Source organism: Oncorhynchus mykiss, chromosome 9 (genome assembly GCF_013265735.2).
Source record: "Oncorhynchus mykiss isolate Arlee chromosome 9, USDA_OmykA_1.1, whole genome shotgun sequence".
Lineage (NCBI taxonomy): Eukaryota > Metazoa > Chordata > Actinopteri > Salmoniformes > Salmonidae > Oncorhynchus > Oncorhynchus mykiss.
The window spans coordinates 60960710-60985635 of NC_048573.1; the positions used below are offsets into that span (position 1 = coordinate 60960710).

Below are 24926 nucleotides of genomic sequence, written 5' to 3' on the forward strand. Positions count from 1 at the left end.
GTGATCTTCAAGAAAACTGAAAACAGAAAAAGATCAGGCAAACAGCGAAGCACACGGGCATCCCCCTCTACCACTCCCTCTCGCACAGCTGCCAAATTGAGCAGAGACCGCTGCTAAGCAGAGAGCGCACTGAACCAAGAGCGCACATGCGCTTGGCCAAATCAATTCCAGTAATTAATGAAACAATTATACATTTACTCTGACACGTTGCGACCCACCATTAACAGGTCTGTGGGTCGCAACCTATAATTTAAGAATGGATGGACTTGAATATAGAGGCTGCAGAACAGAGTCATAAAAATACCTGTGTTGCAGAAGAAACATATAGACTGACAAGCACTCAGACTCTACTCTCTCCTCCATATGAATGGGAGAACAATTACACAATAGTTTTGTGTTGGCAGTACAGACCCTGAAACAGAGGTAGCCTGGCACACAACAGAGTAGAGTAGAGTAGAGCAGAACAGAGTAGAGCAGAACAGAGTAGAGTGAAGTCCTTTACCTTAATTCCTCCGCTGGCCTACTTCTTTTGCAAGCCCTCTGAACACCACTGAGCACTACACCTTTGTACCTCAACACTCAGCTCCCAGTTCCGAGGCAAATCAGAAAACTTGCAAATTAAGCACAAGACAAATAATGAATTAAACAAAGGTTGTACTTTGATGTGCATACTTTAAACTATAAATGTCTTGGAGGCAAAAATGTTGGCTGTTGTTATGTGGGCAGAGGCACATTTTTGAATATCTTTTGGTAGCTAGATTGGGTAGAGTTGGTGTTGTATTGGGTAAAGTTTTATTTGGGGGCGGTACTATAGGTGGTTGGAGAGATCTAACTGGCTCCAGCCCTGGCTGGCTGTGTGTGTAATTGAAATGCGCTGCATGCCACTGGCTGTAGGGGACCATTTGTCAGCAGTGCACTGATCTGACAGCAGTTTAATCCGATTGGGACACTGCTGGAGTGAATTCATTTATATCACAGTGTAAACAGTGTCTGATGGAAATGAGAAGACTGTCTGGCAACCTCAGTAGTAGTAGCAGCAGTAGTAGCAGCAGTAGTAGTAGTAGTAGTAGCAGCAGTAGTAGTAGTAGCAGTAGTAGTAGTAGCAGCAGTAGTAGTAGTAGTAGCAGCAGTAGTAGCAGCAGTAGCAGCAGTAGTAGCAGCAGTAGTAGTAGCAGTAGTAGCACTAGTAGTAGTAGTAGCAGCAGTAGTAGCACTAGTAGTAGTAGTAGCACTAGTAGTAGTAGTAGTAGTAGCAGTAGTAGCACTAGTAGTAGTAGTAGTAGTAGCAGCAGTAGTAGCACTAGTAGTAGTAGTAGTAGCAGCAGTAGTAGCACTAGTAGTAGCAGCAGTAGTAGCACTAGTAGTAGTAGTAGTAGTAGCAGTAGTAGTAGTAGCAGCAGTAGTAGTAGTAGTAGCAGCAGTAGTAGCAGCAGTAGCAGCAGTAGTAGCAGCAGTAGTAGTAGCAGTAGTAGCACTAGTAGTAGTAGTAGTAGTAGCAGTAGTAGCACTAGTAGTAGTAGTAGTAGTAGTAGCAGCAGTAGTAGTAGTAGTAGTAGTAGTAGTTGTAGTAGTAGTAGTAGTAGTAGTAGCAGCAGTAGTAGTAGTAGCAGTAGTAGCACTAGTAGTAGTAGTAGTAGTAGTTGTAGCAGTAGTAGCAGCAGTAGTAGTAGTAGTAGCAGTAGCAGTAGTAGCAGTAGTAGCAGCAGTAGTAGTAGCAGTAGCAGTAGTAGCAGTAGTCGTAGTAGCAGCAGTAGTAGTAGTAGTAGCAGCAGTAGTAGTAGTAGTAAGTTGTAGTAGTTGGTAAGGGAATAGCAGTTCCTCTAAGACAGTACTAATAGTAGTCACAGGGTCAGTATCACACAAATGGTTACTCTCCAAATGCAATCAGTAAAGTCATGTTTGGATTACCCAAACTACGCAACGTAATCTGATCACTCTCAATTACCTCTAGATTACTTCCCCCACAAGAGGCACCAGAAGAAGGCAAAAAGGATCCATCAAACGCACCTGGTGTGTCACTACAATGGTCCCCGACCAGTGGTCAGTCCAGCTAAGGTGGAACAAACCCAAGCCAGCCCCCCTTTTCAATGCCGAACCAAAAGCCACTGAGGAAGCAGAAAGGTGTCACAATGCACTTTTTTCTCAAACATCCTTTCTGAACAATGTCATCTCAGAAGCAGACTCTTTCTGACAGGCTGGATCAGACAGAAGGCATCCTGTCTTCTGAATGCTGAGCAAGCTTTCATAGTTTTTGATACTTGTTAAGAACAAAGACACTTCATTTCTCGTTACCTTTCAATGCAGCAACATCTCTTGAGCAGGGGATACTTGACTCTTATTGCCAGACTTTGAGTCTCGTGTTCACTCTATGAGAGATCATGATAAACTTTTGAGTGGTTGCAGGTTGTGTGGACAGTTGGCATTAGTAGCAGTCCTCATAATGGAGGAGATGGGCCAGGTACTACTCCGGCACACTAAGGCCCTGCTGAGTCTCTCTCCTCAGGGGAGATATACCATAGTCCCTGCCTGGGACTAAACCCTCCAGGAGTCTCTCTCTTCCACTCAGCCAGGAGCTCTCTAGGCGTCATTAGTTGTGATTTAGGAGATCAGCGCTGAAGAAACAACGATGTGGCCTACCCACTATCCATCCCTCTATCTTTTTCCTTTTCTCTCTCTCTCTCTCTCTCTCTCTCTCTCTCTCTCTCTCTCTCTCTCTCTCTCTCAATCTCTCTCTCTCTCTCACTCCATCTCCCGCAACATCATGATTGATTCTTGTTTTTTATTAATCTCTGCGAGCTTCGATCGATAGACATTCTGGTTTTATTATGTCATTTGATCTGGCCACCTGCCGGCAGAGGGAGACTCCTGATCTTGCTGTATGATAAAGTTGTATTGATCAGCAGCGGGGCGTCAGCTAGGGTCCTCACTGTGATTTACATTGGACGTTGCTACGGCGACACTACAGCTTGTTTGGCACAGCAGGGGCCTTGTTAGTGGAGGGATATTTATGATGTCTAGTATCCTCCACTCCCCAGGAAGTTATAGGGCTGCTGGTGTGAGGGGTGTAGTGAGTTGTGACTACTGGTGGAGGAGCAGAGTTGCAAAGAAAAAGCCATATCTCTGTCCATTGTCTGTGTTCTTTTGCCCATCTTAATCTTGTATTTTTATTGGCCAGTCTGAAATATGGCTTTTTCTTTGCAACTCTGCCTAGAAGGCCAGCATCCTGGGGTTGCCTCTTCACTGTTGACGTTGAGACTGGTGTTTTGCGGGTACTATTTAATGAAGCTGCCAGTTGAGGACTTGTGAGGTGTCTGTTTCTCTAACTAGACGCTCTAATGTACCTCTTGCTCAGTTGTGCACCGGGGCCTCCCACTCCTCTTTCTATTCTGGTTAGAGCCAGTTTACGCTGTTCTGTGAAGGGAGTAGTACACAGCGTTGTACAAGATCTTCAGTTTCTTGGTTATTTATTGCATGGAATAGCCTTCATTTCGCAGAACAAGAATAGACTGGCGAGTTTCAGAAGAAAGGTCTTTGTTTCTGGCCATTTTAAGCCTGTAATCGAACCCACAAATGCTGATGCTCCAGATACTCAACTAGTCTAAAGGCCAGTTGTATTGCTTCTGTAATCAGGACAACAGTTTTCAGCTGTGCTAACATAATTGCAAAAGGGTTTTCAAATGATCAATTAGCCTTTTTAAAATGATACACTTGGATTAGCTAACACAATGTGCCATTGGAAGATAGGAGTGATGGTTGCTGATAATGGGCTTCTGTATGCCAATGTAGATATTCCATGACAAATCAGCTACAATAGTCATTTACAACATTAACAATGTCTGCACAGTATTTCTAATCAATTAGATGTTATTTAAATTGACAAAAAAGTAGCTTTTCTTTCAAAAACAACGACATTTCTAAGTGACCCCAAGCTTTTGAACGATCGTTAAATACAGTATATCCCTATTCCAGAGAACAGTGATTGGGAACATTGCCCTGTGTAAGGTGTTGTCTTTCGGATGGAGCATTAAACGAGTGTCCTGACTCTCTGTGGTCACTAAAGATCTTATGACATTTATCATAAGAGTAGGGGTGTTAACCCTGGTGTCCTGACTAAATTCCCAATCTGGCCATCATGGCCACCTAATCATCGCCAGCTTCCAATTGGCTCATTCCTCCTCTCCCCTGTAACTATTCCCCAGGTCGTTGCTGTAAATGAGAATGTGTTCTCAGTCAACTTACCGGGTAAAATAAATGATGTTTTGAATACCCTAACCTGAGAGGTTGTGTGTTTTCCAGGATAGTCTGTGAGATGGATGCTGCCCCAGCAGACAGCAAAGCTGGACCAGTCCAACTGTGTGTCGGGGAGTGCATACCTGCGCTCAAGACTCACTCTTCCCAGCTCTACTCCTTCGTGGTAAGACTTTAAACACTATCAGTCAGTAATTAAGTGTTTTTATAGTTTTTTTCTCTCCAGTTGTATTACACTAGTTGTTCTGATTCACAGTATTACAAATGCTAAATGAAGTTTATCTCAACTGGCCGAACGCAATTAGAACACAAACATTTTAGAATGAGGAAGTAGTAGTATTTCTCCTATCTCTCTTTGATGTCTATCACCATTGTCATCTTGAAAGCCAGAAAATAAGTCATGAAAATCCTACCGTTGATATAATGAAGCCTTTGCTTGATTGATTGTTGAAATACTGCATAGCCTAATGATTGTTGAAATACTGCATAGCCTAGTGATTGTTGAAATACTGCATAGCCTAGTGATTGTTGAAATACTGCATAGCCTAGTGATTGTTGAAATACTGCATAGCCTAGTGATTGTTGAAATACTGCATAGCCTAGTGATTGTTGAAATACTGCATAGCCTAGTGATTGTTGAAATACTGCATAGCCTAGTGATTGTTGAAATACTGCATAGCCTAGTGATTGTTGAAATACTGCATAGCCTAGTGATTGCCACAGAAGTTCCCAGGGAAATCAGCAGTTAATAAATGGATAATAGGTGTTGATAATAGAATAAATGGGGAGACAGCAGCTATGCTCCACACCTGTATCTCACCCATACTAAAGCTAGCCTGCAGCTAACTGATAATCAACACTCCCATTCACACACTCCCAATTAGCTACCCCTTAACAATTAACAACGGCTAGTAATTACTTGCACTGTTTCCAGAGAGTACCGCTTTAGCCTGTCCAATGAATTGTACAGCACTGGGCGAGGAACAGTGTGTGACGTTTGTGTGTGTGTACTGACACTTTTGTCACCCATAATTCATGTTGATTTGATTTGATTTTTTGTTGCTGCTCAGGTAGTACTGACATCAGCGCTGTGTGTGTGTGGGTACTACAGTACTATAACTGCAATTCCCTAATATCACAGCACCGTGAAAGAAAATTACACATAGCAAAAGCTCTCTTCAATTTTGTAGACAACAAAACACGGTCCCACGTGGCCGCCTGTTTTACAAAGCTATACAGACAGGAAGTATGACAAAGAACAGTGGAAATGGAGTGTGTGTTTTGCGTCTTTGTCTGTCTCTCTGTGTGTGTGTGTGTGTGTGTGTGTGTGTGTGTGTGTGTGTGTGTGTGTGTCAGAGTCGGTACTCTGTTTTATCAGTGTGTTACCAGCCTAGCAGGCTGTCTGTGTGGATGTTTTCTGTCTGTCTGTGTGCTCTCTGATGACAGGCAGGCAGACAGGGCCGGGCTCCTGTTAACACTAGTTATTTTCAGACTACCTTTTAAACGGTTCGGTGGGATACGAACTCAGCAATGGCGAACACAGTAACACAACACAAGATGAGTGGGATCTCGGAGGGACTAAAAGCTCCCGGTTTTATTTAGCTTCCTCTTTACATGGGTTCGTAGTGCAGAGTTTGGGCATACCTCAGGGCAGTTGAAAGCTGTTATTTGCTGCTGTGGCTCTGTGTAGAGTAGACAATAATGTATGAAGGACAGGAGGTGTGACAGATTAATACATTACAGTGACAGAGAAATGGTTCTCTCTCTCACTTGTCGCTCATCGCTCTCCCTCGCGCTCTCTCTCTCTCTCCTTCCCTCCTTTAGATGCCGTCGGTACAGGGCCTGTCCCCCACCAGAGGGCCTGAGTCAGGGGGCAGCAAGGTAACCATCATGGGAGAGAACCTTGGCGCTGGCAGCAGTGTCACCGTCCTCTTTGGGAACCAGACGTGCGAGTTCTACGGGTAAGAGGGAGACCCACCTCGCCCCCTCAGACTGGTTTATTTGTGGTAGTTTAATACATGCTGTTAATACTCTCCTCTGATCTCTCCTGTCATGTTTTCAACAATTATGACTTTCTCAGATAAATATCAATGATCTAACTTTTGCTGTCTTATCCAGTTGGATCTTTTTCTAAGTGAGAGCCCCCTACATTTACAAGATAGCTAGGTGAATCTAGAAGAAAAAGAAACGCACACCTATTTAGGTGAGGTGCTGGCATTTGAGCTCCTAGAGTGTGCGGCTCTCTTTTATTTTATTTTCTAATAAGATAGCTAGGTGAGACAACCACACATCACAGTCCAGTAGTAGGAGGTTGGGACATATTTTCTTTTATTTTATAATAAGATAGCTAGGTGAGACAACCACACATCACAGTCCAGTAGTAGCAAGTTGTATATAGATGTTTTAGTATATACATGTATGTACAGCTTAATAAGGTTTGATGACCCACTGCATCAAACCTCAATAATAATAACCTCCAGACGTCCTTGTGCACCCAGCCTGGGATTTTCCTTCCTTTTTCAGTCACCCTTTTTCTTAGATCTGACTTTTTCAGTTCTCTCTTTCTCTCTCCCACCCTTCCTCTCGCTACCTGTTTTTTCCTGCTCTACCTCTCTCTCCCTACCTCTCTCCATCCCTCCCACCCTCTCCTATCTCTCCCTTTCCTTTCCGATATCTATTTGAAGCGGTGCAGTGGAACAGAAAGGAATAGGTTTCATTGTAACATTGTAAGGTTGAGGAGTCAAGGCAGCTTTAATGAGATCTGGGCTAATTACTAGCCATGTGTTCTCCACTGTGATTCTGACCGTGGAGAGAGAGGAGAGGATGAGAGAAGAGGAGGATGGAGGGTGGCTGATGAACAGAGCTAGTTTCAGGGGGTGAGCAGGTAGTGCAGGGATCCATGGGATGGAGAAAGTGATGAAAGGAGAGACGCAGACATTGACGGTGTGTGTGTGTGCGTGTGCGTGTTCCCTGCAGGCGGACCATGACAGAGATCGTGTGTTACTCTGCTCCCTCCCTGACTGGGGTGGGTTCGGTCCAGATCAGTGTGAGTGTGGACCGGGCCCAGGTCAAGGAGAGCCTGAGCTTCGATTACATTGAGGACCCCACCGTCCAGCGCATTGAGCCAGAGTGGAGCATCGCCAGGTAACACCACCAACACCTCTCCTAAACATGAGGGTAAACAACCACTTGTCCATGTTCCCAGTCCCTCATAGTCAGACCCCATCATCAAACGCAACACTGAAAATTAGTTATTTTTCTTCTAGCATAAGCTAGTTGTGTTAGTGAGTGTCTATAGTTGTGTTAGTGAGTGTCTATAGTTGTGTTAGTGAGTGTCTATAGTTGTGTTAGTGAGTGTCTATAGTTGTGGTAGTGAGTGTCTATAGTTGTGTTAGTGAGTGTCTATAGTTGTGGTAGTGAGTGTCTATAGTTGTGGTAGTGAGTGTCTATAGTTGTGGTAGTGAGTGTCTATAGTTGTGGTAGTGAGTGTCTATAGTTGTGGTAGTGAGTGTCTATAGTTGTGGTAGTGAGTGTCTATAGTTGTGGGTATAGTTGTGTTAGTGAGTGTCTATAGTTGTGGTAGTGAGTGTCTATAGTTGTGGTAGTGAGTGTCTATAGTTGTGTTAGTGAGTGTCTATAGTTGTGGTAGTGAGTGTCTATAGTTGTGGTAGTGAGTGTCTATAGTTGTGGTAGTGAGTGTCTATAGTTGTGGGTATAGTTGTGTTAGTGAGCGGCAATGTTAGTAATGGTAGTGCATTGCTGCAGCATATCCCAGGTAGACAGAGTTTGTAATTAAAGAGAGAGATGATGAGGGGTCCAAGTGTGCAGCAGATATCAGTCAAGGTGGAGTTTATCTGGAAGAGAAGAGAGCAGCAGGTCTTCTCTCTCTCCACTGAGAAACAGACAGAGAGAAGAGATGTGGGACAGAGCTTTGTTTAGTCAAACTTGTTCTTTCTTTTCTGAAATGAGAGCACCGCCCCTTGCCTCAGCCCAGGAGAAAGGAGGTATAGGAGTGTAGCATAGCGTAGTGTAGGGCCGTAGTCGACAGGCAGGCAGATCCTGCTCTAGATGCTGATCTAAATGTTGATCTAGATGCTGATCCCAGATGCTGATCTAGATGCTAATCTAGTGCTCCCAGCCCAGTCACCTAACAGTCCTCAGTGTTACTTCAGTATTTCAGCAACCACTATAACAGTCCCAATCCCTATAACAGGCCAAACAGCTGTAGGGAAGGCCCCTGCTCCGGCACCTGCCCTGTCTCTCCTGTCTGTCTGTCTGTGTTTGTTTTAGCCAAGCCGGCCTTGTTTGTGTTGTATTATCCATTGAGCCACGTAGCTACGACCCCCTCAAACTTGAGCCTGCCAGATCTACTTAAGTTCAGTTAAAATCCTCTTTAATCATTTACTTACCTCAAAAACCTATTATCTTCTGAAAACACTTTTTAAAATTTTTATCTGAGGTAAAAACTTCCGACAAAGGCTTGTGCAGGCAGGACGTTTTGGAGAGGAAGTGTTGTAGTCCGGTGTGTTTGTTTGTAAAACTTTTCTGTGTGTGTGAAACAGCGGCCACACTCCTCTGATGGTGACAGGAACTAATCTGGATGTGGTTCAGGAGCCTAGGATACGCGTCAAGTACGGAGGCCGTGAGTCTGTCAACGTGAGTAGTACTACACACACACACACACACACACACACACACACACACACACATAGATGATGTGGAGGATGATTGAGTCATTCAAATGCTTGTCCTGCTAACCCCCAACCTCCCCACAAACCATATTTCAAATCTCCCTTAATGCTCTAGCTAGTGTCTTAACTTCTTGCGTCGAGCAATCCCGTATCCGGGAGCGTAATCATAGCCTCAAGCTCATTACCATAACGCAACGTTAACTATTCATGAAAATCGCAAATGAAATGAAAGAGATATATTTACTCACAAGCTTAGCCTTTTTTTAACAACACTGTCATCTCAGATTTTCAAAATATGCTTTTCAACCATAGCTACACAAGCATTTGTGTAAGAGTATTGATAGCTAGCATAGCATTAAGCCTAGCATTCAGCAGGCAACATTTTCACAAAAACAAGAAAAGCATTCAAATAAAATAATTTACCTTTGAAGAACTTCGGATGTTTTCAATGAGGAGACTCTCAGTTAGATAGCAAATGTTCAGTTTTTCCCAAAATATTATTTGTGTAGGAGAAATCGCTCCGTTTTGTTCATCACGTTTGGCTAAGAAAAAAAAACGAAAATTGTCATTACAACGCCAAACTTTTTTCCAAATTAACTCCATAATATCGACAGAAACATGGCAAACGTTGTTTAGAATCAATCCTCAAGGTGTTTTTCACATATCTATTCGATGATAAATCATTCGTGGCAGTTGGGTTTCTCCTCTGAAGCAAATGGAAAAATACACGCAGCTGGAGATTACGCAATAATTTCGACGGAGGACACCAAGCGGGCACCTGGTAAATGTAGTCTCTTATGGTCAATCTTCCAATGATATGCCTACAAATACTTCACAATGCTGCAGACACCTTGGGGAAACGACAGAAAGTGTAGGCTCATTCCTGGCGCATTCACAGCCATATAAGGAGACATTGGAACACAGCGTCTTCAAAATCTGGGGCATTTCCTGTTTGAAATTTCATCTTGGTTTCGACTGTAGCATCAGTTCTGTGGCACTCACAGATAATATCTTTGCAGTTTTGGAAACGTCAGAGTGTTTCCTTTCCAAAGCTGTCAATTATATGCATAGTCGAGCATCTTTTCGTGACAAAATATCTTGTTTAAAACGGGAACTTTTTTTTATCCAAAAATTAAAAGAGCGCCCCCTATATCGAATAAGTTAATGGAGCAGATGGAGAGGGGTTCCCATGCAGTATTTAATTAGAGAGTTTTAACACAATCAGGCTCCAGTCTGTCAGGGCCACAGCTCTATACAGTCTTTCTCTAACCTGCTTAGCCTTGTTGTTATGGTTTGAGACTTCAGCCTGAATTTGAATTACCTCAGACACTTTTCTGTAAATCTGGAGTGTAGGAGCAGGTTGGAGGGTGGATGGCTGGTGGGTTTGAGGGTAGGAGCGTGGGGGGCTGGCGGGCAGGGGTGAGAGGGTTGGAGGGCATGGGAAGGGTTGGATGGTGGTGGGTTTGGAAGGCTGGGGAAGACCGGGGGCTGTTCTGTTCCTAGTGGGTTCTAATGGAAGATTAAGTGTTGTCAGAAGGCTTTGTTCAGCATAAAGAGCCCCTCTCTGTATAATCAAGGCCGGGCAGGCGGGGGAATCGTTACAAATTGCATTTATGCTCTAGTCCTCTGGGTACATGTTTAATTAAGGGAATGGTCTTTTTCCAATGTTGAGGTCGGGTGGGTGGTCAGGGTGAAGGTGGGGAGGGCAGAGTAGAGGGAGGGAGGGAAAACAGGTATTGTGGAACAAGTGCTTCATGCCAGGAAATGCAGCGTATCATAAAGACATTTATAGTACAAACTCAAACACAGCACAAACTTTAGGCAGATGCATACTGTACAGTCACAGAAATGATACATGCATACACACACAACACCACCATCATGACCTCGTTCTCAAGTATCTTTTTAATGGTCTTATTATATAATGACTTCCGTCTCACACCTCACTAGAATCTTGCTTTTTGGGTCTCAGATAATCTTTTTAGAGAATCTCTGAACATATTTGTTCCAAAGTAGTGTCTCCATACCTTCTGCATCCACAACCCTCCCCCACTCAGACAGACTGTGGTTCTGAGGTGCCTGTGTTTCTTCATGATTGCTTCAGTACCCAACATCAGAACTGTGCTCTAGGCCAGGGACCTTCAACTACATTTTTTCTTGACCGCAAGAAGCCCAAACATATAATATTTGACTAAAACAATCATTTTAAACCTTGCTTACATTTGTATATGATCACATGTATCTCTTATGTGTAGGAATACTTAGTAAAATTGTAAATCACTTTATTTGCTGGTGTTTTTACGTCCAACAGTAACAAAAAATAATATATATATTTTGTTGGTTAGAAAACTTGGAGGGCCAAATAAAATCACCTGCGTGCCAAATTCAGCCCACGGGCCGCCAGTTTGCAAACCCTTCCCTAGGCTTTTGTTCTACTACATGTCTTCATGTATGGACAATTTCTCCATAAGACCCTTTTATATGAAGAAACCCAGAAGAAACACAGTCATTTTGGTTCTAATGAAAGACAGACTCACTGCTTTATTCACACGAAAAGAACTGGATCAGATCAGTAAGAATTCTTGTAAGCCTCTGAGCTGAAATAGGATTTGACTTGTGTGTGGGTGCTGTCTGCTGTGTCACTCAGGTGAAAGCAGAAAGCTTTGAACGCTCAGCGGCGTTCTCCTTTAAAGTGCAGTCTCACTTCGCCACACACACATACAGAGTGCCTCTCACAGACACTCGGCTCCTCTTTGATTTCCTTGCTCCAGAAGGAGGAGAAGAGAAGAAGCCGCTGTGTGAATTTTTATTAACTGCCTAGGTTACAATTATGGATCTCTTCATCCCTTCCTCTCGTCTTTGTCACAGGGGAAAGGCAAACAGCGCAGCAGCAGCCGTGCAATCAGGGCCCAGCCCAGAGCGGGCCTGTCAAGTCAGCCTTCAAAGTGTCATCTGCCTCCCACTAAATTGCCTCTCAATCTCCCGCCCTCCCTCTTGTCACCTGCACACGATTCTTCACAAAGAAGAAGGCACAGAAAGGGAGACACTGTTTTTCGTGACACGCTCTATACCTGTCACCGGTTCACAACTGAAACATTAATCATTGGCTCTGATTAAAGCAAAAGGTGTATTTTTCCTCTCACAGAACCTAATTTTCTCCTATCTTCTCTTAAAGAATTTCCCCTGCCACATTCTGGCCCATTAAGATGTCTGATGTGATGTCATAATGAAATAGATACAGTAGAGCCTGCTTCCCAAAGTGCACGACTATGGGTCCTAGTAAAAAGTAGTGCACTATATAGGCGAATAGGGTGCCATTTGGGACGCAGGCTTGATTGTCAGAAGTGGAAACGATCAGCAGCATTTTGAGCTGATTAAAAGAGAGAGACATATACATCACTAGGTCTATAGAGCAGTATAGCACCTACAGTCCTTATGCAATCAGACAGCTCTCTTTAGAACTTTGTCCTCCTAGGAAATGGTACATCACCCCCAAGAGGCATACGCTGAGTGTACAAAATATGTCATGAATTGCTGTTACGTACGCCTCTTGGAGGAGGGAACGCAACACCCTGCTACACTCAACTCCCCATGGAGTGAAAGAGGTATGTGATTGTAGGTGCGGGTAAGGGTGACAGCGGCAGAGAATATTACCGGTTACAGGGAATTTATTTCCTTAACACAGGAGGTGGGGAGGGTCTGGACGGAACCAAAGCAAAGAAAGTAAAAGTTAGACCCCTCTCCTACCTTACCTGCCTACCCTCTACCTACCCGCCTACCTACCCTCTACCTACCTACCTACCTGCCCTCTACCTACCTACCTACCTACCTACCTACCTGCCTACCCTCTACCTACCCGCCTACCTACCCTCTACCTACCTACCTACCTGCCCTCTACCTACCTACCTGCCCTCTACCTACCTACCTACCTACCCTCTACCTACCTACCTGCCTACCCACCTGCCTACCCTCTACCTACCTACCTACCTACCCACCACCTACCTAGCTACCCTCTACCTACCCTCTACCTACCTAGCTACCCACCTACCCTCTACCTACCTATCCACCTACCCTCTACCTACCTAGCTACCCTCTACCTACCTATCCACCTACCCTCTACCTACCCTCTACCTACCTAGCTACCCTCTACCTACCTATCCACCTACCCTCTACCTACCTATCCACCTACCTAGCTACCCACCTACCCTCTACCTACCTACCCACCCACCCTCTACCTACCCTCTACCTAGCTACCCTCTACCTACCTATCCACCTACCCTCTACCTACCTAGCTACCCTCTACCTACATATCCACCTACCCTCTACCTACATATCCACCTACCCTCTACCTACCTACCTACCTACCTACCCTCTACCTACCCACCTACCCTCTACCTACCCTCTACCTACCCACCTACCCTCTACCTACCCTCTACCTACCCACCTACCCTCTACCTACCCACCTACCCTCTACCTATCCACCTACCCTCTACCTATCCACCTACCCTCTACCTATCCACCTACCCTCTACCTATCCACCTACCCTCTACCTATCCACCTACCCTCTACCTATCCACCTACCCTCTACCTATCCACCTACCCTCTACCTATTCACCTACCCTCTACCTATTCATCTACCCTCTACCTATTCATCTACCCTCTACCTATTCATCTACCCTCTACCTATTCATCTACCCTCTACCTACCCTCTACCTATCCACCTACCCTCTACCTATCCACCTACCCTCTACCTACCTAACTACCTACCCTCTACCTACCTACCCTTTTAGCACCTTTGCCCCTAACCAAAATACAGGGGGTGGTCCGCCCAGGTCTTAACTAGCGTGCATAGACAGTAAATACTACGGGTTATGTATGCCCGCAGGCCTCTTGCCTAAGCACTCCCAAGATGCCTTCCCCTTCCTCCCCTGGGAACAAATGAAACAGAATGATTAATAACTTACAGTGAACAATTTCACTAATCCAAAACACTGACTCCTTTTGGCGCACACATACCTCAGAAGTAGCAGCTACAAAAAAAAGACTTTCAACAAAACTGAGCAACAACCAACACAGGACATCACAGAAGCTCTCTCTCCTGATAAAGGAACACTGGCTTTTATCTGGCCGGAGAAGGAGTTGGTAAATGAAAACAGCTGTTTCCCCTGACGAGGGGGAGGGGTCAGAGCTCCAATCGTCGATGGGGCCGATCAATCGGCTGCTTAGAATCCAGGAAGCCATTTCCTGAAATACACACATACAAACACATACAAACCCAAAACAACACAGAAACTGGGGAATGTAACAATTGCTCTTTCTATGACAGATTGACCAGGTGAATCCAGTTGAAAGTTATTATTCCTTATTAATGCCACTTCAATCCATGTAGATGAAGGGGAGGAGACAGGTCAAAGAAGGATTTCTAAGCTTTGAGACAGTTGAGACATGTGTGCCATTCAGAGGGTGAATGAGCAAGACAGCATATCTAAGTGCATTTGAACGGGGTATGGTAGTAGGTGCCAGGCTCACCGGTTTGAGTTTGTCAAGAACTGCAACGCTGCTGGGTTTTTCATGCTCAACATTTTCGTGTGTGTATCAAGAATGGTCCACCACCCAAAGGACATCCAGCCAGATTGACACAACTGTGGAAAACATTGGAGTCAACATGTGCCAGCATCCGTGTGGAACGCTTTCCATGCCCTGACGAATTGAGGCTGTTGTGAGGGCAAAAGGGAGTGCAACTCAATATTAGGACGGTGTTCCTAATGTTTTGTCCACTCAGTCTATAATGAACACTCAGATAGAATGAAGGAATATACGGTTACTCCACTATAGATACATCCTGCTCCCTCTCAATTACATCATGATAAAGGCTTGGTTAATAACCTCTCAGCTCCTACGTCTTCTAGTCTTGTCAGGTTATTTTCTCCTCATCCACTATGTCTGCACCATCCATCCATCCCCTCCTCTCTCAACTCTCCATCCATCCATCCATACGACTAATATCAGAGCCATATTGTCAGAATGAACAGCTGGTGGAAACAAAGAGGACATGGAAGGAAATGGATGTGGGGTAGGATTGATGTCAGCTACTAATATCAGTCATTGGCCAGAATATTGCTCACATAATCTTTGACCCTTGACCTAACAGAGCTGTCTCCTCTCTTGTACTCATGACCCCTGAAGCCCATTTCCTCTACTGCCTCCCTCTCTCCAAGTCAGAGACCTGGCGCAGGGTGCCTGGGCTGAGTGGGCTGCTGCAGACTGCAGTAGATTCTGCTAATGAATTCAACCAGAGGGCCTAGACTGTGAACTGCTGTACAACGTACTACTCCATCCTCATCCAGTGCCTGTCAGGAGGCAAGATTCAAATGATTTCATAGCTGTTGCCCTAGAGCAACTGTATACTGGATGATGAAAGGGATAAATACTAAGGACCGACAGGACCGATAGGACTGATTGGACTGATTGGACTGATAGCTAAGGAACAATATTTGCTGAAAATAAATGTTTCATAATTCATTTAAATGTGTACTAGTCTGGTTGGAGTAGAATACCTGAGGCTTTTCTAAGATTGTGGGTGGCAAGATAATTATTATCTGCTCCGTCATAGTAGCCTATACGAGCCCTGAGATGATTGACAGCATGATATGGCTGCACATCTTGGGACTCAGATACACCATTTCCCTCATCACTACCCATATAAAACCCTATGCTGTTTTTCATCACTACCCATATAAAACCCTATGCTGTTTTTCCTCACTACCCATATAAAACCCTATGCTGTTTTTCCTCACTACCCATATAAAACCCTATGCTGTTTTTCATCACTATCCATATAAAACCCTATGCTGTTTTTCCTCACTACCCATATAAAACCCTATGCTGTTTTTCCTCACTACCCATATAAAACCCTATGCTGTTTTTCATCACTATCCATATAAAACCCTATGCTGTTTTTCCTCACTACCCATATAAAACCCTATGCTGTTTTTCATCACTATCCATATAAAACCCTATGCTGTTTATCTTCACTACCCAGACATAGCCAGTATTTCCCCCTTCACTACCCTGACGTAGCCAGTATTTCTCCCTTCACTACCCTGACGTAGCCAGTATTTCTCCGTTCACTACTCTGACATAGCCAGTATTTCTCCCTTCACTACCCTGACATAGCCAGTATTTCCCCCTTCACTACCCTGACGTAGCCAGTATTTCCCCCTTCACTACTCTGACATAGCCAGTATTTCCCTCTTCACTACTCTGACGTAGCCAGAATTTCCCCCTTCACTACCCTGACGTAGCCAGTATTTCCCCCTTCACTACCCTGACGTAGCCAGTATTTCCCTCTTCACTACCCAGACATAGCCAGTATTTCCCCCTTCACTACCCTGACATAGCCAGTATTTCCCCCTTCACTACCCTGACGTAGCCAGTATTTCCCTCTTCACTACTCTGACATAGCCAGTATTTCCCCCTTCACTACTCTGACATAGCCAGTATTTCCCCCTTCACTACCCTGACATAGCCAGTATTTCCCCCTTCACTACCCTGACGTAGCCAGTATTTCCCTCTTCACTACCCTGACATAGCCAGTATTTCCCCCTTCACTACTCTGACGTAGCCAGTATTTCCCCCTTCACTACTCTGACATAGCCAGTATTTCCCTCTTCACTACCCAGACATAGCCAGTATTTCCCCCTTCACTACTCTGACATAGCCAGTATTTCTCCCTTCACTACTCTGACATAGCCAGTATTTCCCCCTTCACTACCCTGACATAGCCAGTATTTCCCTCTTCACTACCCAGACATAGCCAGTATTTCCCCCTTCACTACTCTGACATAGCCAGTATTTCTCCCTTCACTACCCTGACATAGCCAGTATTTCCCCCTTCACTACCCTGACATAGCCAGTATTTCCCCCTTCACTACCCTGACATAGCCAGTATTTCCCCCTTCACTACCCTGACATAGCCAGTATTTCCCCCTTCACTACTCTGACGTAGCCAGTATTTCCCTCTTCACTACTCTGACATAGCCAGTATTTCCCCCTTCACTACTCTGACATAGCCAGTATTTCCCCCTTCACTACCCTGACGTAGCCAGTATTTCCCTCTTCACTACTCTGACATAGCCAGTATTTCCCCCTTCACTACCCTGACGTAGCCAGTATTTCCCTCTTCACTACTCTGACATAGCCAGTATTTCCCCCTTCACTACTCTGACATAGCCAGTATTTCCCTCTTCACTACCCAGACATAGCCAGTATTTCCCCCTTCACTACTCTGACATAGCCAGTATTTCCCCCTTCACTACCCTGACATAGCCAGTATTTCCCTCTTCACTACCCTGACATAGCCAGTATTTCCCCCTTCACTACCCTGACATGGGCAGTATTTCCCCCTTCACTACTCTGACATAGCCAGTATTTCCCTCTTCACTACCCTGACATAGCCAGTATTTCCCCCTTCACTACCCTGACATAGCCAGTATTTCCCTCTTCACTACCCTGACATAGCCAGTATTTCCCCCTTCACTACCCTGACATGGGCAGTATTTCCCCCTTCACTACTCTGACATAGCCAGTATTTCCCCCTTCACTACCCTGACATAGCCAGTATTTCCCTCTTCACTACCCTGACATAGCCAGTATTTCCCCCTTCACTACCCTGACATGGGCAGTATTTCCCCCTTCACTACTCTGACATAGCCAGTATTTCCCCCTTCACTACCCTGACATAGCCAGTATTTCCCCCTTCACTACCCAGATGTAGCCAGTATTTCCCCCTTCACTACTCAGACAGCCAGTATTTCCCCCTTCACTACCCTGATGTAGCCAGTATTTCCCCCTTCACTACTCAGACATAGCCAGTATTTCCCCCTTCACTACCCTGACATAGCCAGTATTTCCCTCTTCACTACCCTGACATAGCCAGTATTTCCCCCTTCACTACCCAGGCGTAGCCAGTATTTCCCCCTTCACTACCCTGACGTAGCCAGTATTTCCCCCTTCACTACCCTGACATAGCCAGTATTTCCCTCTTCACTACCCTGACATAGCCAGTATTTCCCCCTTCACTACCCTGACGTAGCCAGTATTTCCCCCTTCACTACCCTGACGTAGCCAGTATTTCTCCCTTCACTACCCTGACATAGCCAGTATTTCCCCCTTCACTACCCTGACATAGCCAGTATTTCCCCCTTCACTACTCTGACATAGCCAGTATTTCCCCCTTCACTACCCTGACATAGCCAGTATTTCTCCCTTCACTACCCTGACGTAGCCAGTATTTCTCCCTTCACTACCCTGACGTAGCCAGTATTTCTCCCTTCACTACCCTGACATAGCCAGTATTTCCCCCTTCACTACCCTGACATAGCCAGTATTTCCCCCTTCACTACTCTGACATAGCCAGTATTTCCCCCTTCACTACCCTGACATAGCCAGTATTTCTCCCTTCACTACTCTGACGTAGCCAGTATTTCCCTCTTCACTACTCTGACGTAGCCAGTATTTCCCCCTTCACTACCCTGACGTAGCCAGTATTTCCCCCTTCACTACTCTGACATAGCCAGTATTTCCCCCTTCACTACTCTGACGTAGTCAGTATTTCCCCCTTCACTACCCTGACGTAGCCAGTATTTCCCCCTTCACTACTCTGACATAGCCAGTATTTCCCCCTTCACTACTCTGACATAGCCAGTATTTCCCCCTTCACTACCCTGACATAGCCAGTATTTCTCCCTTCACTACCCTGACATAGCCAGTATTTCCCCCTTCACTACCCTGACGTAGCCAGTTTTTCCCCCTTTACTACCCTGACATAGCCAGTATTTCCCCCTTCACTACTCAGACATAGCCAGTATTTCCCCCTTTACTACCCTGACGTAGCCAGTATTTCCCCCTTTACTACCCTGACATAGCCAGTATTTCCCCCTTCACTACCCTGACATAGCCAGTATTTCCCCCTTTACTACCCTGACGTAGCCAGTATTTCCCCCTTCACTACCCTGACATAGCCAGTATTTCCCCCTTTACTACCCTGACGTAGCCAGTATTTCCCCCTTCACTACCCTGACATAGCCAGTATTTCCCCCTTCACTACTCAGACAGCCAGTATTTCCCCCTTCACTACCCTGACGTAGCCAGTATTTCTCCCTTCACTACTCTGACATAGCCAGTATTTCTCCCTTCACTACCCTGACATAGCCAGTATTTCTCCCTTCACTACCCTGACATTGCCAGTATTTCCCCCTTCACTACCCTGACGTAGCCAGTATTTCCCCCTTCACTACCCTGACATAGGCAGTATTTCCCCCTTCACTACCCTGACATAGCCAGTATTTCCCCCTTTACTACCCTGACGTAGCCAGTATTTCCCCCTTCACTACCCTGACATAGCCAGTATTTCCCCCTTCACTACTCAGACAGCCAGTATTTCCCCCTTCACTACCCTGACGTAGCCAGTATTTCTCCCTTCACTACTCTGACATAGCCAGTATTTCCCCCTTCACTACCCTGACATAGCCAGTATTTCTCCCTTCACTACCCTGACATTGCCAGTATTTCCCCCTTCACTAGCCTGACGTAGCCAGTATTTCCCCCTTCACTACCCTGACATAGGCAGTATTTCCCCCTTCACTACCCTGACATAGCCAGTATTTCTCCCTTCACTACCCTGACATTGCCAGTATTTCCCCCTTCACTACCCTGACGTAGCCAGTATTTCCCCCTTCACTACCCTGACATACCTAGTATTTCCCCCTTCACTACCCTGACATAGGCAGTATTTCTCCCTTCACTACCCTGACATAGCCAGTATTTCTCCCTTCACTACCCTGACATAGCCAGTATTTCCCCCTTCACTACTCTGACATAGCCAGTATTTCCCCCTTCACTACCCTGACATGGGCAGTATTTCTCCCTTCACTACCCTGACATAGGCAGTATTTCCCCCTTCACTACCCTGACATAGCCAGTATTTCCCCCTTCACTACCCTGACATAGCCAGTATTTCCCCCTTCACTACCCTGACATAGCCAGTATTTCCCCCTTCCCTACCCTGACATAGCCAGTATTTCCCCCTTCACTACCCTGACATAGCCAGTATTTCCCCCTTCACTACCCTGACATAGCCAGTATTTCCCCCTTCCCTACCCTGACATAGCCAGTATTTCTCCCTTCCCTACCCTGACATAGCCAGTATTTCCCCCTTCACTACCCTGACATAGCCAGTATTTCCCCCTTCCCTACCCTGACATAGCCAGTATTTCTCCCTTCCCTACCCTGACATAGCCAGTATTTCCCCCTTCACTACCCTGACATAGCCAATATTTCCCCCTTCACTACCCTGACATAGCCAGTATTTCCCCCTTCACTACCCTGACCACTAACCTTATAGGCACTAAGCTCGGTGTCTTATTCTGACTGGTCTCTTTAGATCTACATACATCACATTAAATCACATCCAAGTCATGGCTGAGTCTTATATGACAGCCTTTCTCAGAAGACAGGATTCAGGGAGAGGGAGACATGATTTCTCACCGCCCCAAACACACAGAGTATTGAAGGAGTGTGTTAAAAACATGCAGCATCCTTCCACCTATCTAGCCCAGCTCTGAACAGATGGTAGTGGGAGCCATACTGTACTGCAGTTGACTTGCAAATGCATTGCTGTTCCGTTGTGTTCCAACCAAGACAGAGACAGACAGGCAGAGTGGGATGCTGTGGTGGCGTCTGTGCCTCTCTGTAACACACCACTGTTAAAACATGGAGACTACAGCAACATTGAACTTTTACTTTTTACTGTCTCAATGTGTGAGAGAAATCAAGTGTATTCGTAGCTATTAAAAAAGCTTATTTGCTCAAAACTATGACAGTGAATTAGTGTTTATTTGCAGTTAAAAAGGGACTTATTGGCCAGAATGTTTTAAGTTAATAAGTAAATACATTCACAAGCAGCTTTTGATAATAATAGCACACGATAAGAACAGTGTATACATGAGGTTTTTCAGTATTTGTTCTATAACTGTCATCTATTCTAAGCTTTCTCTGTAATATATAATAGGATTACTGTAGAAGATTCTTGGAGAAAATGTGTCAGCAGAGCTAATGTGTGTGTGTCTCTCTCTCTCTCTCTCTCTCCTTCCCTTTCTCTCTCTCTCTCTCTCTCTCTCTCTCTCTCTCTCTCCCCCCTTCTCTCTCCTCCCCCCTCCCCCCTCTCTCCTTCCCCTCTCTCTCTCCTTCCCCTCTCTCCCCCCCTCTCTCTCTCTCTCCTTCTCCTCTCTCTCTCTCTCTCTCGCTATCTCTCTCTCTCCTTCCTCTCTCTCACTCTGTCTCTGTCTCTGTCTCTCTCTCTTTCTCTCTCTCTCTCTGTCTCTCTCTTTCTCTCTCTCTATCTCTCTCTCTCTCTCTCTCTCTCTCTCTCTCTCTCTCTCTCTCTCACTGACATGCAAACTTAGACTGTAGATGTACAATGTCACTACACTGCGGGAGTAGAGGGAGTGTTCAGACCTTGTAATGTGGGCTATTATACAGACATCGAGTCCAGCCGCAGCAGCACACATGGCGACAGCTGTAATGTGGGAACTGTGTTTCGTTTAACCCAGTAGCAGAGCCGACTTCCTGCTGAACCCAACCCAGTCCTCCACGGGCCTCCAGCAGGACCAGCCCAAAGACTAAGTTACCATACAGCGAGCCACTTAATAATGCATCCTACGATTCCTTCCTGCATGGGGAAGAATGGGAATACTCTTGTACTCTGCAGTTCTACCTCAAAGAGCATGGTTGTGGTAACTAAGACAATTCTCACTCTGTACACTAGAGGTGGGAGCAAGCCACTATTATTCACAAGCAATCACAAGGTCCGAGTCTCAAGTTGAGTTCCAAGTAAAATGGGTCCAAGTCATGCATTGTAAGAGCAAGTCAAGTGGAGTCCAGTCACAAGTTTAAGTCAAGTAAAACAAATCTATACATGTAACTACAAATCTGTGTCTATTTATTGAGGCTATCAGATGGCCCTTTTTATGATATTGTCTAGAAAATATTTTGATTAGCGTATGTAATTGTAAAATAGTGATAAAGGCATGAAATCAGCAGAAGGCAGGGCAGGTTGACTTCATCAGAGTGAAGATTTATTTGCTGGTCTTGGTGATCCAATGGTGAAAGCGTCATAGCATACAAAATATACAAGTAGATTTACCAAATGTACACAGGCAATAGCCCAAAAGAAATAGCCTCTGTATCAGGCTTAACCTGCCCTATCTGAACGAACACTGCTCTAGACTAGAGCATAGGACAACAGGTAAGAGGTGTGGTACTCTGCTGGCGCTACAGAGCTTTGAAGACATTTGGCTCTAATTTAAGTTTCTGCTGAGAGTGAAGGAAAGAGTGAGAGAGGCTCCGGCAGCAGCAGGAGTGCAGCACAGTAATCTATTGTGTTCCTCTACTGTTCGTAGTGCTGAAGCTTGTTCCCTCACATGGAAAATGTCTGCTCCTGGGCATACAGATGGAAAATATCTGCTCCTGGGCATACAGATGGAAATGAATATCATTCAAGAAGCCATGACTTCACCTCAACCTGCCAGATTGGATATATGACCAAGTGATTGGGGGATATCCCCTCATGCCCCCCTGTCCTCTTACATGTCTTAGCTTGAGGCTCCCTCAGAGCTACAGGAGACATTTTATGAAAACTGAAAACGTACTGTCTCTGAAAGTAATAATATTTCATTGGATGAATGTACAGTATATAGCACGTTTCTAACAGCTGCTGTACTTACTTTAGTAGGAGAAACTCACCTCAACCACCACCAATGTGTTGCACCCACCTGGGTGATGCATGGTGACCATGCTTGTGGCAGAATGCTCATCACACATCAGCTGGAGAGGTGAGGAGTGATATAGGCCAATTAGGAATGAGGAGGTTGATATGAATGAATGGGGCCAGGTTGGGAATTTAGCCTTGACACCAGGGTTAACACCCCTACTCTTACAATAAGTGCAAGGGATTTTTAATGACCACAGAGAGTCAGGACACCCATACGAAAGACAGCAACCTATACAGGGCAATGTCCCCTTCACTGCAATCTCCTTAAACCAGAGCGAAGAGTGCCCCCTACTGGCCCCCCAACACCACTTCCAGCAGCATCTGGTCTATCATCCAGGGACCAACCCTGCTTAACATCAGAGGCAAACCAGCAGTGGTATGCAGGGTGATATGCTGCTGGCTGTGCTTGATTTGCACATTATCAGCCTTAAGCACTTAGCTATGCCAGTGTGTGCTATTGTATTAAGTGTAACATTCAATAAACTCTCGACTTTACATGGTATTACAGTAGGTGGTTGATACGCTATATGGTATGAATATACTCGTTCAGCTTTTAGAATGAAAAGAGTAAAGCCAGACGGTCTGTCTCACCTCATCCCGCTTGACTTGCTCATGTCTCATGTCTCATATTGGAGGGCTTAGATTATTAGAGCATGATGGCTGGCTAGTGTGGATCCCTTCAGTAGCCTGGTTCCATCTTTTGGTGAATAAAGTATCTCAAGAGCTAATGTGTGTCTCTCTCTCTCTCTCTCTCTCTCTCTCTCTCTCTCTCTCTCTCTCTCTCCTTCACCTCTCTCTCTTTCCTTCACCTCTTACTCTCTCTCGCTCTCTCTCTCCTTCACCTCTCTCTCTCTCTCTCTCTCTCTCTACTTCACCGCTCTCTCTCTTTCTCTCTCTTTCCCTCCCTCTCGCAGATGTGTAAGGTTCTGAATAGCACCAGTATGAGTTGCGTTGCTCCGTCCCTGGTGGCAGAGTACCATCCAGGCCTGGACACTGTCAAACATGCTGATGAGTTTGGCTTTATCTTCAACAACGTCCAGACTCTGCTAGTCTATAACAACACCAACTTCCTCTACTACCCCAACCCATACTTTGAACCTCTCAGCACCAATGGGGTCCTGGAGCAGAAGCCTGGCTCGCCCATCATTCTCAAGGTATGGGAGCTTACTGAGATTGTAATCAATCAATCAAATGGATGGATAAAGCTCTGTAAAGGACAGCACTTAGATAGCAACCCGGACTAGCCCTAGCTTGTAGAAACCAAGAGAGGGTTTAGGTTATTTGAATGTCATTTTATAACTGTGTCATCATTACTGCACCATAACAACCAATGATTATTTTTGAGGGGCTTCATATTACCTTAGTTGAGCTTTGCTATGTTTCCCCCTCCTTATCCCCCTCCTCTCCCCCACAGGGCAAAAACCTGGTGCCCCCAGCCTCAGGGGGGGTGAAGCTCAACTACACTGTACTGATTGGGGAGACCCCCTGCTCAGTCACTGTGTCTGAGACCCAGCTGCTGTGTGAGCCCCCCAACCTCACGGGCCAGTACAAAGTCATGGTACCTCAATCAGTCTGTCCAAGTACACACACAACAACACAGAAACACACACTGAAACAGACACTGACAAACACACACACACAGACGCACACCATCTCCTCCTGTCTCTCTTTTCTGTCTCTGTGTGTCAGAGTGTCTGTGATTTATTTTCCATAACGTTTGACCTGTAAACTCCATTATTTTTGCACTTGTGGTTGTTCATTCAGCTGAGAGAAACAGGTCAAAGACACGGCAGTGTAACTGGGCTCTGGCTGTCAAAAGGTTCTGCAAGAATCCACTGCAATTATTTCTACCAGTCTTCTCACTTATTGAGTTCAAGCCCCCAGAACTTCACTCTTCACTGTCCTCCATGTCGGGGTGTCTGGGTGTCTGGGTGGGTGTGTCTATGCACACTGTGTCTGTGTGCTGTATGGGTTTATTTAACTGAATCGAACTGTGTGTGTGTGTGTGTGTGTGTGCCTGTGTGTTTGTTATGTGTGTGTGTTTGCATGTGTGTGTTTAATATACTTTGTGTGTGTGTGTGTGTGTGTTTGCATGTGTGTATGTTTAATATACTGTGTGTGTGTGTGTGTGTGTGTGTGTGTGTGTGTGTGTGTGT

General features: G+C 45.3%; 1 protein-coding gene across 2 annotated transcripts in view; it reads left to right on the forward strand.

Annotated features, from left to right (window-relative positions):
- Positions 1–24926, forward strand: part of LOC110531229 (plexin-A2-like) — a 435878-nt gene that overhangs the window by 324187 nt on the left and 86765 nt on the right. For both annotated transcript variants that reach the window (XM_036988562.1, XM_036988563.1), the window contains exons 14-19: positions 4297–4414; positions 6073–6209; positions 7225–7392; positions 8811–8904; positions 23685–23924; positions 24185–24328. In XM_036988562.1, coding sequence (XP_036844457.1) covers positions 4297–4414; positions 6073–6209; positions 7225–7392; positions 8811–8904; positions 23685–23924; positions 24185–24328 — 901 coding nt within the window. The remainder of the gene's footprint in view (positions 1–4296; positions 4415–6072; positions 6210–7224; positions 7393–8810; positions 8905–23684; positions 23925–24184; positions 24329–24926) is intronic.